The sequence below is a fragment of the Aythya marila genome, assembly GCF_965140915.1.
Source record: "Aythya marila genome assembly, chromosome: 2".
Classification (NCBI taxonomy): Eukaryota; Metazoa; Chordata; class Aves; order Anseriformes; family Anatidae; genus Aythya; species Aythya marila.
The window spans coordinates 247,642-262,393 of record NC_139043.1 but is presented as its reverse complement, the minus strand read 5'-3'; the positions used below and the strand labels follow the sequence as shown (position 1 = coordinate 262,393).

The following is a 14,752-nucleotide window of genomic DNA, read 5'->3' as shown; positions in this document are numbered from 1 at the left end:
ACATGTGTCTAGCTCATGAACAGATGGTCTCTCCTAGGAGCTAAGCCTGATACCTCTTGTGCTTTTAGCCTAAAAGATGCTAAGTGCATTGCTCTGCTCTAGCAGACATGAGCATGACTCTGAATGCTTTCATTTTAGCTGGCTGCATGACACCCATGATCTACAAGTCACTATATGAACCTATGTTTCACAGCTATCCCTCAGTAGCAAAGAGACTATAAAAGATCATATTCTTGGGGTGCAGGATGCAGGATTCAGAGTAAAATTTGTTATGCAACACAATCCAGGCTGGCACCTGAATAACACTGATATCGCTCTCTTCTGATGAGAATATGGTACTGGCTTATCACAATATCAAGTGGCCCTAAATTCTATACCACCAGCATCTTGTGTGGCTGCTTAGCGTACAAGAACAGTCCTGCTAGTCATGGGGTCTGCATTATCAAGTGTAGGGCTCTCGTCATTCAGTCACAGCACCACTGAACCACAGAACGGTTGAGGTTGGAAGAGCATCTTGTCCAAACCCCCCCCCCCCCCAAAGCAGAATCACCCAGAGCAGGTTGCCCAGCATCACATCCAGGTGGCTTCTGAGGATCAACAAGGAGGGAGACTCCACAACCTCTGTTAGAAACCTGGCCCAGTGTTCTGTCACCCTCACAATAAAGAAGTGCTTCCTGATCTTCAGGGAGAAACTCGTGTTCCAGTTTATTCCTGTTGACTCTTGTCCTGGCACTGGGCACTGGGCACTATTGAAAAGGGCTTCATTCTGTCCTCTTTTCGCTCTCCCTATAGGTATTGCTGGACATGAATGGGAACCCCCTGAGCCTCCTCTTCTTCAGGCTGAGCAGTCCCAGCTCTCCCATCGTCTCCTCATAGCAGAGATGCTCACATTATTTTCCATGTTTAGATATTGTTATTTTGTCATGTGGTTTTCCCTTTAGAATATAAAGCTCCTGTCCTTGAGGCTCTTTTTGTTGGCCATTTCCTAGACTTCTCATCATTCTTGATGTCTTCTGCTCCCACCACAGCCTGCCCACTATGCTGTGGTCACACTTCCAGAAGAAAAGATTGATGCAGCAGTTTGTTGCAGACCAGACCCTAATCTGTGCGTGCCATGACAGCTGCGCCTTTTCTGCGCAGCACATGGTACAATCATTCCCTCAGATCTCAGCCTGCACCATCTCTGGCAGGTTGGGCCTTGCTATGGCTTTTAGAGCTGGGCTTTGCTGCCTCTAGGGGAGAACTTGTTTTTTGTTCTGCTGGAGCTGCAGCTGGGGCTGTTTTCTGCAGATTTCTGCAGTGTTTTCTGCAGATTAAAAAGGCATGATGGCTATTGCTGTGAGTCCTTAACAACTCTGGAGTAGTGCCAGATGCAGGATGGCCCTCCAGATAAACCCGGTAAGTATCACTGCAGTTTCAGTACAGATATCTGACTCTGAATAGGGTTTTCTGACAAGTTATACTTTCCCCTAGCAGTACTTCATTTCTACACTATTTTTTTTTTCTTAATTCTGTTATGAGATCTTTATGTGAAAAATAATGGAATTAAAGAAATCAAGGCACATGACATCTGCTCCCTCTGTCTCTGTCCCACAGGCTCTCTAGCCTGATGCAGAAGGAAACCAGCTTGGTCTGACCAACTCTGCATATTAGCTGAGCTCCCTGTTATTTTCCAGGCACTTCCAAGTTGTTTAGTTTCTTGCTACAATATTCTCCAGGAATAGAAGTGAGGCTGACCAGGCACAGGACAAAATTTAGGAAATCACAGGCTAGTACCAGAAACACACTTGCATTTGGTCTAAGCCCATGCAGCCAAGGAGCCTGAGCAGCAGCTCTGCAGCCAGGAGCACAGTTCTTGGAGGTCGGTGGGAAGGCACAGATGTGAACAGCATTGCTGCTGGCTGGTGATGAGCCAGAGGCATGTAGCACGGGCTGCCAGGTCCTGAGGAGCACCTGTGAGGTACCTGTGATACCTCAGGAGCATCAGCAGCTGTGTGGGAGCAGAACTGTGGGAAGCATTCAGAGCTGCACAGCTAATGATGAAATACTGCAAGCACTCGGCACCAGGAGAGCAGCTGTAGGGCCAAACCAGTCACCAGAGTGAGTGCAGCAAAGAGTTTTGCATGGGCTGCACTGCTGTGTGGGGCTGTGGCCTGGGGCAAATGCTGAGGCTTCTACTGTCATGAGACAAAGACCCTGGGAGAATAAGAATGTCATGGATAACCTCCTCAGGTGGGTCCCCATAAGGACCTCACCTCAGCAGTCTGGTGAGAAGGCTGACTGTGTGTCACATCCAGTCCTGAGGTCCTTTGGCACTCCACAAACAGCACCCAATCCCACAGGGTGACGCATGCACAGTGCTTCAAAATGGCCGAAGTTCCAAAGACAAAGCTTTTGAGTGAAATTGAATAACAGCAAATATTTAAATAAAATTATGAGCTACCATCACCTTTTTTTTTTTTTTTCCCAGAATGTATATATATATATTTTTCTTCAGAAACCAGCATAGGCAGCAAATTCAGAGCAAGGAAGCGGATAAAGCCAGCACAAACAAGAAGTTATAAAATGCAGGAAACTAAGGGGATTTCAGAGACATCAATGAAGTATCTGTGAACAAAGCTGTTAAGGGAAATGTGAAGCTGTTTAATTACCCTGGGGCCAAACATAGTCCCAGCAGTGATGGAGGCCAGTGGTAGACCACTGTGGGAGAGTGACAAGGCTATGGATTACAGAGCTGTAATTAAGTAGTCCGATCTCCCTGGGATTGGGCTAAGCACCACGCAGGATGAATTCTGGTCTGGACTAGGGCAGGACTGAGGATGATTTTTAAAAAAGACAAAGATGAGAAATCTAAATCCATCATGATAAGCTATTCTAAGAGGCAGTTAACTAGTAGATTAATTACCCTTGCTATGAAAAATGTATTTCTAATCTGTGTTTTCCCAGCTTCAATTTCCAGCCATTGGACCTAGTTTTGACTCTAAGTGCCAGTCAGAAGAACAGGCAATGATGAATAAATTCTGCACCTGCCGCACACCTTACCCCTCTCATCAGAAAGTTTGGTAATGCACAGCTGAGGACCACGAGGATCTCCTGGCAGAGTGTTGTCAGCCCTCCCTGCCCAGGACCACAGAACAAGCACCTAGAACTGCATGCCAGACTCCAAGGATGAACCACAGTGTGTCTGCCCACCACATTGCCCAGCTTTCTACTGCCACGCATCACTGGCAATCTATCACTCTCACTCATGGCTCTTCTTTGAACCCTGCCCAGTAGGTTGTTGTTGTTGTTGTTTGTTTGTTTGCTTTTTTAAACGTGAACCCCAGAGCAGGATTCCCCTGCGGCAGAGATTCCAAAGATTGCAGTGTCTGGACACCTGCCCCAGGTTCTTGTGTATAAAAACAAGAATCCAATATATATTTCTGCTCTGTGTTTGAAACAGAAATGATGGCTAACATTCATATTTTACAGTGGTAATAATATACTGTCTATTCCATCAGTAATTAAGGAAGATGATGAAGAGAAACTAAGTAAAAATTTTTATAATCTGCAGGAGGATAACCTGCATCCAAGAGTTTTTAATTGGCTAATCAGTTAAATGAAAAACTTTTTTTTTCTTTATGACAAATCACAGCACACTGCAGAACTTAAGATAACTGTGAAAAGGAAAATCCAATGTCTTACCAGTATTTAAATGTTATCACATGGGTATCCAAGAAACTGTAGAGCAGTTAGTTCAACATAGATTCCAAGCAATCATACATAAACAGACAAGGGATGTTCTGGTTGAAGTAGTAAAAGCTAGAGCCCCAATGAATATTATTTACCATTTTTAAGTAAAAGAGGTATTTACAAATTTTTGTTGTTGTTTTGTTGTTGTTGTTGTTGTTGTTTTGGTGGTGGTATGTTTTTGGTGCTGTTTTTTGTTTGTTTGTTTGTTTTTAATAAATCTACAAGTTTGATAGAGCTAACTACATAGATACAACATGCTTGGACTCTTGCAAGTCATTTGACTTAGCTCTGCATGATATTCTACTAAGAAAAATTATCTGTCTGCTACAGTCCATGTGATCAGTATTAATGGGCTTGAAGGAACTGAGTAACTGAGAAGAGTTATTCTATATAATTCTTTGACAGGTATATTCCTAGCTGCATTCTATTCACATCAATGCTATACATTATTAGCAATCAGGGAGAAAATAAATAACAGTTTCCGGTAGAATTATTGAAGTGGTAAAAATGAAATGTTGGGTTGGCGAAAGCATTAGGTGACACTTGCCTAAGACAACCTAACTGCATTAGTTGAAACATCAGGGTCACAAAAAACCTGCTTCATTATATCTAAGTAATAGGTGTAACATATAAGCAAGAAGAATGTGGAGTTCATTTAAAACAGAGACTGCATCAAGTCTGAGAAAAAATTAGAGGTTTTGACATATGTCATCTGAACACATGAGGTGCTGAATGGGAGTGCATCACTTCCAAAGCACCCCCTCCTGTACTACATATCATAGAATCATAGAATGGACTGGGTTGGAAGGCACCTCAAGGATTATCCAGTTCCAGCCCCCCTGGACATAGGCAGGGATGCCACCCACTAGATCAGGTTGCCCAGGGCCTCATCCAACCTGGTCTTGAACACCTCCAGGGATGGGGCATCCACAATCTCTCTGGGCAACCTGTTCCAGTGCCTCACCATTTTCTGAGTGAAGAATTTGCTCCTAACCTCTAATCTAAATCTTCCCTTTTTTAGTTTAAAACCATTCCCTCTTGTACTATCATTATCTATCTAATAAAGAGTCCTTCATCCTTTTTATAAGACCCCTTTAAGTATTGAAAAGCCACAATGAGGTCACCCCGAAGCCTTCTCTTCTTTAGGCTGAACATCCCCAGCCCTCTCAGCTTTTCTTCATAGGAGAGGTGCTCTAGCCCTCTGATCATCTTTGTGGCCCTTATAAATCAAGAACTGTCAAATATGAATCTAAGGTTCCTGAGGCTACTTTATCTGCACTGCTAAGAATAACTCTCACAAAACCATAGTGCAATCCCATTTGAACACTGGGCACAGTTCTAGTCTCCTCATCTCAAAGTGATGATGCACTAAGATCAGTGAAGGGACAGGGAAGTTCTGTGCTTGTGGTTAAGGGGTGGGTGACAGTTTCTACAGTCAAATAGAATTCCAGCCTGAGTAAGGAGAAACATGATGGTGATCTGTAAAGTCTTGACTAGTGTGAAGAAGATCATAGACTATTGTGACTATAGTTGCCCACAGATTCTTTGAATGTAAGAGTTAAAAAGTATCCAATGATACAAGGTGACAGCATGAAGACAAATAAAAGGAGTGGATCAACACAATGGCAAATAAGATATGAACTTTTTGCTATAAGGATATCATAATTCTCAAACTTACATGGGTCCAAAAAACTACAGGTTAAATTTATGAAATAGGAAAAAAAAAATCTAGGGCTGCTAAATATGTCCTTCCTGACTCAAAAGTACCTGGAATGCAAATTACGGAGCTTGGGACTTGAGGGTCGGTATTCCTAGGAAAGGGCTTTTCCATGCTTGCTTTGTCCTCGTACCCTTATATAAATGCCAGAATGGGTTATTTAGTCCATCCAGTGTGTCATGTCATACTTCTTACTGAGGAACAGGAAAAATGAAGTAAGAGTCAAACAGATACTTAAGACCAGGAAGCCTATAGGGAGATATTTGGTGGAGACTGATCTTTCAGATTTGGGGGTGCTGACTGATTCTTACCTGCACATGAGCCAGCAGCGTGCCCAGGTGGTCCAGAGGAGGGTTACATGTCCAGAGAAGGGCTATGAAGCTGGTGAAGGGTCTGGAACCCAAGTCCTATGAGGAGCGGCAGAGGGAGCTGGGGTTGTTTAGTCTGGAGGAGGCTTAGAGGAGACCTCATTGCTCTCTACAACTACCTGAAAGAAAGGTGTGGGGAGATGGGGTTGGCATCTTCTTGAAGATAACTAGTGATAGGACTAGAGGGAATGGCCTCAAGTTGTGCCAGGGGAGCTTCAGGTTGGAAAATAGGAGACATTTCTCAGAAAGAGCAGTCAGGCTTTGGGATGGGTTGCCCAGGGGGGTAGTGGAGTCATCGTTCCTGGGGTGTTTAAGGAAAGGTTGAACGTGGTGCTTAGGGACAGGGCTTAATGGTGACATTGTTGGTAGGGGGATGGTTGTACCAGATGATCTTGGAGGTCTTTTCCAACCTTAATGATTCTATGATTGTATGAAGGGAATAGTAGGAATATGCAATGCTTTGACTGCAACAGAGAGGGGCAGCACGAGACCCAGTGGCTTCAGCTAGGATGGAAACTTCTGTCTAGAAATGGGATGCTTCTTTTTTTTTTTTTTTCTCCTGGGCATAGCATGCACAGGGGACATGGCTCGTGGCCGTGGGCTCATGTTACTTCAGCCAGTCACGAGGGTGTCTCTTGCTGACTGCTGTGCCCAAAACCCCAGGTGAATGCCGAAGCAGAAACAACAGCGCATACCCAAGAGACATTCCCAGTGACCCTTAAATTCAGTCCTATCCCATCCTTACGAAGATGATACTATCTTAGTGGCTGAGTACACATTATTGAACAAACTCTACTGCAGGACAGTGCTGGAAAGAAGGACAGTAAACCAGCCCCACATGCACTGGTCTGCAGGCTGTTTTCATACCAAGGCTATGGGACCTGCTCCCATAAACAGATCACCCTGAGCAGCCATGTGAGTATGGACAGCTGGGAGGTGGTGACTTCAGGCTGAATTCCTGCTCTGGTTCAAGGCAAATGCATTCCCGATGCATTGTATGAGTAAGGGTTATTACCCAGGGTATTCAAAAGCTTTCACTCCCTGCTCCCCTCATCCCTGTTTTGCAGACAGTCTTAGTACATCACCTCAAGCCAGTATCTCACATCCCTGCCCACAGGTGTCATAAAGCAGGTTGCTAATCCTTTTTGAGTTATACCATCTCTACAGTGAGTGTATTACCCAGACACAGACTGTCAACACCAGCTTCCCGGCACTTTGTGAGCATAGGACCACACGTTCCTATTGTATCCCATTAGCATTCATGCTGTGGTGCATCACTGGTTATTGTGGTGCATCACATTGTTATTTCAAGCTTGCTACTTCAGAGCAGCATGGACTAGCTGTGCAAAGAGGTGATAATTAGGGGAGTAGAGCTATACCCTGTATCCACACAGATGCAGAAAAAGACAGAAGCTCTGTGTATGTCAAACTGCTTAGCCTTCAGATATGTGTGTTCCAGTGCCCTGGTGTTGATGTGGACATTAAGAGGCCCGAGACGACCAGTGCACAAAGAGGAGCACACTGTAGTGCTGTCCTAGTGCATCTTCTGCCAGCCAGCAGCAGTTCAGGCATTCCCTGAGGCAGAAGCAGGAACAGGATTAGCTTCCAGGAAATTGTTAAAGGCTGGTTAGTGCTCTGATCTCTTTATAACCTCAAATTTAAATTGCAGAAGCAAATGTTATCCTTTACCTTGTTCACAGTGCAGCACAGCCCAGGCACCAGCATGTGGCCTTGCATCAGGCTCTGGCAGACGCTGGCTGGGCTGTCACAGGGGCCATCTGCTCTGTACCCAGGGGACTAGTGCTCTCAGAGTGCATATCCTACTCACCCCAAACCCAAGTGCCCAGTACTGGCACGAGCACTGTTGTCCTGCCCTAAGCAGGACAACCTCAGACATTGCAACTGCATGGGAAGTGTTTGTTTCGGAGGCCTCGTTCCTACACCCATCACATTTGTTTCTGGTCCTTTGAAGAGCAGGTGAATGCATAGGTCTGAGTGCACCTGCTGCTACACAGGGATAGTCTCATGGCTAAGCCCTATCAGGCAATCTTCAAGGCAAGGCAGAAGTTGTACTCTGGTAGGCATAAAGACTAGGGTTTATTCCAAACTCCCTTGTGTACAAACTGTAAACTACTTGACAAAAGACAAGTTCCCAACAAATGCCCAGGGCAGCAGAGCCTCCTGGTTCAGTTAGAATTTGTAGATCTGAGAAAAACTGAGATCAATCCAGCACATTTGCTCCTGGTCCCACAAAATGCCCTAATCATCATCTCTTGCTTTTCTTAGTGAGTCCGGAGCTTGTCTTCTTTAGGCTGGGTGAACAGAATGCTCCAAAATGGGTGCAGGAGACAGAGCACAAGGCTGACGGGGACAGCAGCAGGTTTGGCAGAGGGGGGCTGACACAGTATGGCAGGAGGGAAGGGGTTATCTGGAAAGGCACAGGCTGTGCTGGTAGGGGTGGAACATCTGCACAGAGAGACAGTGGGACTCAAACCCCAGCCCTTAGTAGAGAACATCCTCAAAGCTGAGCAGCAGGAACCGGTGCAAGGTGCTTGGCAGGTGCAGCTGGGACAGGACTGGAAGCAAACGGCCCTCCAGGAAGGTTCTGAGTGCACAGCGAGCCAGGTGCTGCAAGGAGCGAGGTCTTTGCTCCAGTGAGAAAAGTGACTGGTAGAAACGTGGGTATTTCTACAGGGAGAGAAGAGAGGATGAGATGCAGACAACGCTGAAGATCCTACTCTGGGAGCAGAGGCAAAGCCAGGCAGCCCACTGCCTCAGCTACCCAGGTGCACCCTTCCTACCCCCAACAGCACTGCCCTCTGCCCTGCAAGGCACTCAGCCTAGCCTGGCCCTGTCCTAATTCCCCCAGCACATCCCACGATGGCCTCCAGCCAGCAGCGTGCCTTCTCTCACCTGCACGACCTCCGCTGGAACCGCCTCCACCCAGTCTGCGGAGACGCGCACATGGTCATAGCTGTTCATCAGGACCTCGATGACACGCGGGCAGGCATGGCAGTACCGCAGCACCTGCACCAGGGAGACAGCGGATGAACCCAGCTCTGCAGGACACACTTCTGTCTTCTAAAAAGCTGCACATACTCCAAAACAACCTCGGTAAATCTGGAGAATGAGCATCCTTCCTTTAAACTGCCCTGGGAGATCAAAGCCACTGATAGTGGAAAGCACCAGAGCACTGCTCCTGCAGCCAGGGCGACCCCCCAACCACACGGCTGGGCCCTGCAGCCTCTGCTCAGCTGCAGGGGCTGACGCATGGGGCTGGGATGCAGCGCCCTTCACCTGCCCTACCACTAAAAGCAGCTCACAAGCAACCACCTCCCTGCTCCTTACCTCGCATCTGGTCAGAACAAGAGCTGTTTGGGGCAAGGACAGACCCCCCATTTTGTGTGCAGCTCCTGCTACAACATACCACGCCTCTCACGAGGGCTACGCAAGGGTCTCAGGGCTGTGTTGTGCCTGTTCTGCACAAGGCTGCAGACATCCTGTGCCTGTGCTGTGCACGCTGGTAGTCCCAGTGCTGTGCTCATCAGCTACTACACCAAGCCCCAGAAAGAAACCACAAATATTTCATGTGATACAAATCTCGGTTGTGTACCATGCCTACGTTTTCACAACATAGGTGCAATGAACACGCTGTGTTGGTGTCTCTTATGCCACCAGCACGGTCTTGGGAGCACACCCTACCCATGCATAGCTGCACCCAGCAGAGCCCCCGCGGGTCTTGGTTCCCACTCCCTATGGCCCAGGCCAGCAGTAGCTGTCAGAGTCTATTCCGGCTGTACGAGTGATCCTCATTATCTGGCGTTAATAGGAGATTAATTAGTGTTAATTGTTGATTTTCCTGTATTTTCCCAAAGGGGAGAGCAATCTGCTGATCTCCGGGCTGGGTAATTATTGCACTGCTCAGGAATTAAGACAAGAAATTAACCCTTTGTTTGCTGATGTCTTGCTGAGGCAGCATGAGCTGGAGGGTATGCCCCAGAGAGAAGAAACACCACCTGAGAGTAAGGGGGCTGGCACTTTCTAGGGCAAGTGATTATGGAAACTGTATAGGGACTGCCCATACAGCTTGGCAGACAGGTGTGGGAGTGCCCACAGAAGAACACACTCTTGGAGAAAACTTCAGGGAATCCTTTACCAGTAACACCCCTTCCCTCTCCCCCAGTCCTTGGAAGAGTCAGGAAGGACAGCAAGCAAGCTGGTGCAGAACAAGCACTGCTGTGACAGGCACATCCTTCTTCTCACTGAGGCCCCAACGCTCATAGCTTTCCCTTCCCACCACATGCCCAGTAGAGCTGTGAGCCCTGCACCTTGAGGAGGGAGCCAGGCCAGATGCGGATGGCACCGTAGTTGAGCAGGGCTTGCACCACAAGCTCCGGATGGTGATCTAGCTTGTATGCAGTTGCTTGCAGGATATTGTGCAGTGCCGTGTTCCCACTGTAGTTCATGATGTTCACGTGTGCACCCCGGGCCAGTAGTAACTCTGCTATTTGAGCATTGGCATTCTTGCAGGCCAAGTGAAGTGGGTGCTGACGGTCCCTGTCTGCAGCGTTGATGCTAGCACCACTTTCCACCAGCAGCTGGCAGACCCTGTAGTAGCGCTCCATGTCCTGGGGCTGGTGGGGCTGAGCACAGGCAGCATTCAGTGGCGTCTGCCCCTCCTCATTCTTTGCCTCCAGCTCTGCCCCATGGCGCAGCAGCAGGCGGACGTGGTCTATTAGGCCGTGCCGTGCTGCCACATGCAGTGCTGTGTCACATTCCTCTTCTGTCTGGCTGTTCACCCTGGCACCATGCTGCAGCAGCTGCTGGACACACCTGTGTGGGCCAAGAGCACTCAGTGACAGACTTTGCTCCCCGGCTCCCATCCTACCTGCCACCTTCCCACGTCCCCTTCTCTGTACCATCCCGTGGCTTTCACATTTCCCAAGAGTCCCCAAATCCCTGTTCCTCCTACCCTGGAGCAGTGGTTTTAAGCCACTATGACTGGTTAGCAGAGACACTGTCACCCTAATTCCACCTAACTTTCCACAGGTGTTTAGTAAGTGCCAGCACACCCAGAGTCTGCACCCACATCCATCTGCACATGCATTCCCAAAGTTTTGCAGTGTGAACCATCAGCTCTGCACTGCTGATGGGTAGCAAGGAGGCAGCACCAAGTTCAGCTGCATCAGCTCTGAGGCCTGGAGCTTGACATCATCTGTCAGACATCAGAGGTGGTCCTGGTCCAGGAGCATGCAGTGAGGCCACCCCATGCAGCAGCCATCACTGCAACCACCAGCACACCTGCAGGGATGAGTAATGACCCCTTCTACACAGGATGAGGCTCAAGGAGGGGAGGCCCCTTGCAGCCTCTGAGCAGAACTCACTCGATAGATTCTGGGCTCTTGCAGAGATGCATGGGCTTGTAGCCATCCTCAGAGACAGCCTCGGGGTCAGCACCAAAGCTGAGCAGCAGGCTCACGCAGTCAGTACTGGCTGCTGCGCAAGCCTCATGCAGGGCAGTCTTACCCCCTGGTGCAAAGTTGACGGCAGCGCCCCTGAGCAGGAGGAGCTGCAGGCAATCTGTGTAGCCCCGGCTGGCTGTGATGTGCAGTGGCGTGGTGAGCTCCTGCTCATAGCTCAGAGACCACAGTCCTGCAGAGAAAGAGGGGTCAGGGAGTCACATCCAGCACTGGGCCCAGCGCTGTCCTTTTGCCCAGGGTACCCAATGTACATCCTCTCTTGAGAATCTAGGGTTTCCTCTCAAGGGACTGCCTGCCTCTTCCTGCTAGTCACCAAGGTCCCTGTCTTGGGACCAGCATGTCAAAGGCACAGGATGGCTGGCGTCTGTCCCTGAGGCTGCACGGCCTTTCAGGAGCAGGAGCCTCAGAGCCAAGGCCCTTCCCAGGGGTTGGACTTTTCACCTGCAGCTCATTTATGCAGCAAAGGGCTTCTGTTGGCAGGAGAGCAGTGGATGAAAGGCCCAGGGGCACAAGCAGGGCTGAAAGCAGCAAGGCGGCTGGGAAAAGCAGCATGCACAAAGCACCACAGATAGAAGAAACAGGCAGTAAAACAAAAGGATTCCAGAGCAGGCTGCCACATACCCAGGAGACAGAGATGAGCCCTGAGTATGGCACAGGCACGCAAGCCTCAGCAGAGATGGTCATCTAGGGCCTACAACAGAACAAGGGTCTGAAACCTGCCAACTCTCAAAGATGCTGACCCAGCTAGAACCACTGCTGCGCTGGTGCAGTCTGCTGGCAGTCTGCAGCTGCTACAGAAAAAGGGCTTAAATCATGCTTCTTGCTGCCTCTCCAGGCTGGGCTGGAGGTCCTAGACTGCAGGATCATTGGACACTGCTTTGCTCTCATCTCTTTTTTGCAGAAGCAGTATACACCTCGTGTTTTTGTAGAGCTAGGTTCAAACTGAACCACCTGAAGGACGCAACACAAGGCTTTGACAATTCCTTGCTCAGCACAACCCACAGTGAGAATCAGAAGCCCCTGTAGCCAGCACAGGCTGCCCACAGACCAGGCACTTACTCAGTGCCAGGCTACAGGTCTGGTCACAGAAGGAGCACAACCTGGAGCCTGAATGTCCTGCATCAGGTGAGGAAACCCTGAGTTTCTCCAAAACTTGCAAAAGCCCCTGCTAGAAGGGGTGGGTATGCAGGACACACCTCGCACTCCCAAACACATGCACACAGGAGGACCCAGCTACATCCCAGTACTCTGACTCCCATTCCCGCTCCTTCACAGCCAAAACAAGACCCATGACACACAATCCCAGCAGCAGTAACGCCCTGTAGCATAAGCAAATGGCTCTGAGCGCCTGCTCAGCAGGCCCCGCTGCCCCCACATACTCAGCCGGCGGAAGTTGAAGCGGTAATCCTTCCACTCCTCCAGGTTGCTGGTGTCAAACACCGCATTGGGACTCAGCTGGTGCTGAGGGCTGCTGAGGACCTCAGCCAAAGTCCCCCGGTCCCCAGCCAGCAGGGCCTGCCAATAGGCCTGTGCAGGGCCCGTTGCTTTCCGCGTGCAGATGGGCTCCTGATGCTCATCCCTTCTGCCTGTGAGGCTGCCCATGCTGCAGCGCCCAGCCTCAGCAGAAGCCAGGGCTGGCCTTGTTGCTACCTCCACTGCCAGGCTCTGAGCCTGTGGGCACAGCCACACCAGTGCCCTGTGCTCCGTGCCGAAGGGCTGCCTGCCTAGGAGTGAGGACGTGTCACATCGCTGCTTGGCCCAAGCTGGAAGCAGCTCAGGTCTCAGCCGCTCTATTCTGGGAAAGCTTGTGACCAAGTGGCTGGGCCAAGAAGCATGGCAGGACACTCCTGACAGGCAGCAGTGCTCTGCAGCCACTGGCTATGCAGGAGAAGCCCCCATACAGGGCAGGGCAGCAGCATAGCTTGTAGGGTAGAGGATGATACAGAACACCGCTAAAAGAACAGAAAGGGAGTAGTCTGCATCGTCATCCAGTTGCTGCCCAGACCACAACAGCACAACGCAGCTGCCTCCATGCACCCACAGCATCCATCCACCCAGCCCTCATCTCCCTCCAGCACTGCACCTTCATTTGCTGGTTCCACCCAAGGCCATGGCACTAGACAGGTTTTTAAACAAGTCACAGGAGAGTTTTGATCAAAGCTTACAGCCAAAGGACTGTTAGAAATAATGCAAGGGTGGGAAGGTCATTACAAGAGAAGTGAAAACATAGATGGTAATTACTCTTTAGACTTCTACCTACTTTTCCTTGAAATTCAGCCTTGCAGAGAGCTCCTGCACAGTTCTAGTACTGTTTTTTGTTTTGTTTTTTGTCCATCCTCTGACAGTTCCCTCACTGTTTTCCTTTAACCCTAAGCAGCATTTTTCCTGCCCCCACTTAGTGGCAGAAACCCATCCTGCCCCTACGTTGGTTACAGAACAGCACACTTTGCTCACAGTTCTTGTCACCATATTTTTTTCAGACCACATATTCTAACAAACACACTAAACTGCTTAGAAGACCAGTCGTATTTAAATTTTTGTCATAGAATTATTCAGATCTTGGAGCTAAAAACACGTTAACTGACCCCAGCAAACCATCAAGCAACAATTACATTGGAGACCAGAGAAGAGTATAAAATTGGGAACTTTACCCTTCTCAGTAATGGGAATCACAGAACAGCTGGGGTTGGAAGGGATCTCTGAAGATCATCTAGTCCAACCCTCCTGCTGGGCAGGATCACCTAGAGCATCTTGCACAGGATGGCATCCAGGTGGGTTTTGAGTATCTCCGGAGAAGGAGATTCCACAACCTCACTGGGCAACCTGTTGCAGTGTTCTGTCACCCTCAGTACAGAAGTGCCCCCTCACACTGAGCCGGAACCTCCTGTGCTTCAGTTTGTGGCCGTTGCCTCTCATCCTTTCACTGAGCAAAACTGAAAAGAGACCGGTTCCATCCTCTCAACACCCCCCTCAGATAATTATACGCATTGATGAGGTCTCCCCTCAGCCTTCTCTTTTCCAGGTTAACCAGGCCCAGCTCTCTCTGCCTGTCCTTATACGACAAGTGCTCCAGTCCTCTAATCATCTCCATAGCCAATCTCTGGACCCACCCAGGTAGCTCCATGTCCCTCTTGTACTGGCGAGCCCAGAACTGGACATGATACTCCAGTTAAGGCCTCACCAGGGCTGAGTAGAGAGGGCCTGGCCTGTAGTTGCCTGGGTCCTCCTTCTTGCCTTTTTGAAGACTGGCGTGACATTGGCTTTTTTCCAGTCCTCGGGCACCTCTCCTGTTCTCCACAACCTTTCAAAGATGATGGAGAGTGACCTAGCAATAACATTGGGCAGCTCCTTCAGCACCCATGGGTACATTCCATTGGGGCCCATGGATCTGTGTACGTCAAGTTTGCTTAGATGATCTCTGACCCAATCCTCTTTGACCAAGGGAAAGTCCACCT

General features: G+C 49.2%; 1 protein-coding gene across 1 annotated transcript; it reads right to left on the bottom strand.

Moving 5' to 3' along the window:
* Nucleotides 1-7,957: 7,957 nt before the first annotated feature.
* On the bottom strand, nt 7,958-13,013 carry ASB10 (ankyrin repeat and SOCS box containing 10). Its single transcript, XM_082755427.1, has 5 exons — nt 12,677-13,013; nt 11,202-11,469; nt 10,146-10,650; nt 8,731-8,844; nt 7,958-8,505 (listed from the first exon to the last, which is right to left on the bottom strand). Exons 1-5 carry the CDS (start codon nt 12,897-12,899, stop codon nt 8,320-8,322), a joined length of 1,296 nt encoding a protein of 431 aa, XP_082611553.1. The 5' UTR covers nt 12,900-13,013; the 3' UTR covers nt 7,958-8,319.
* Between the last annotated feature and the right edge of the window lie 1,739 nt (nt 13,014-14,752).

Bases quoted from the DNA above. Each gene is read 5' to 3' on its own strand.
- ASB10 (XM_082755427.1), bottom strand. From the start codon at position 12,899: ATGGGCAGCCTCACAGGCAGAAGGGATGAGCATCAGGAGCCCATCTGC. The intron at 11,470-12,676 runs GTATGTGGGGGC...CTTTCTCTGCAG, and splicing joins CTTCAACTTCCGCCGGCTGA to GACTGTGGTCTCTGAGCTAT. The intron at 8,845-10,145 runs GTGCAGGGCTCA...TCCCTGGTGCAG, and splicing joins GGCCTGGCTCCCTCCTCAAG to GTGCTGCGGTACTGCCATGC.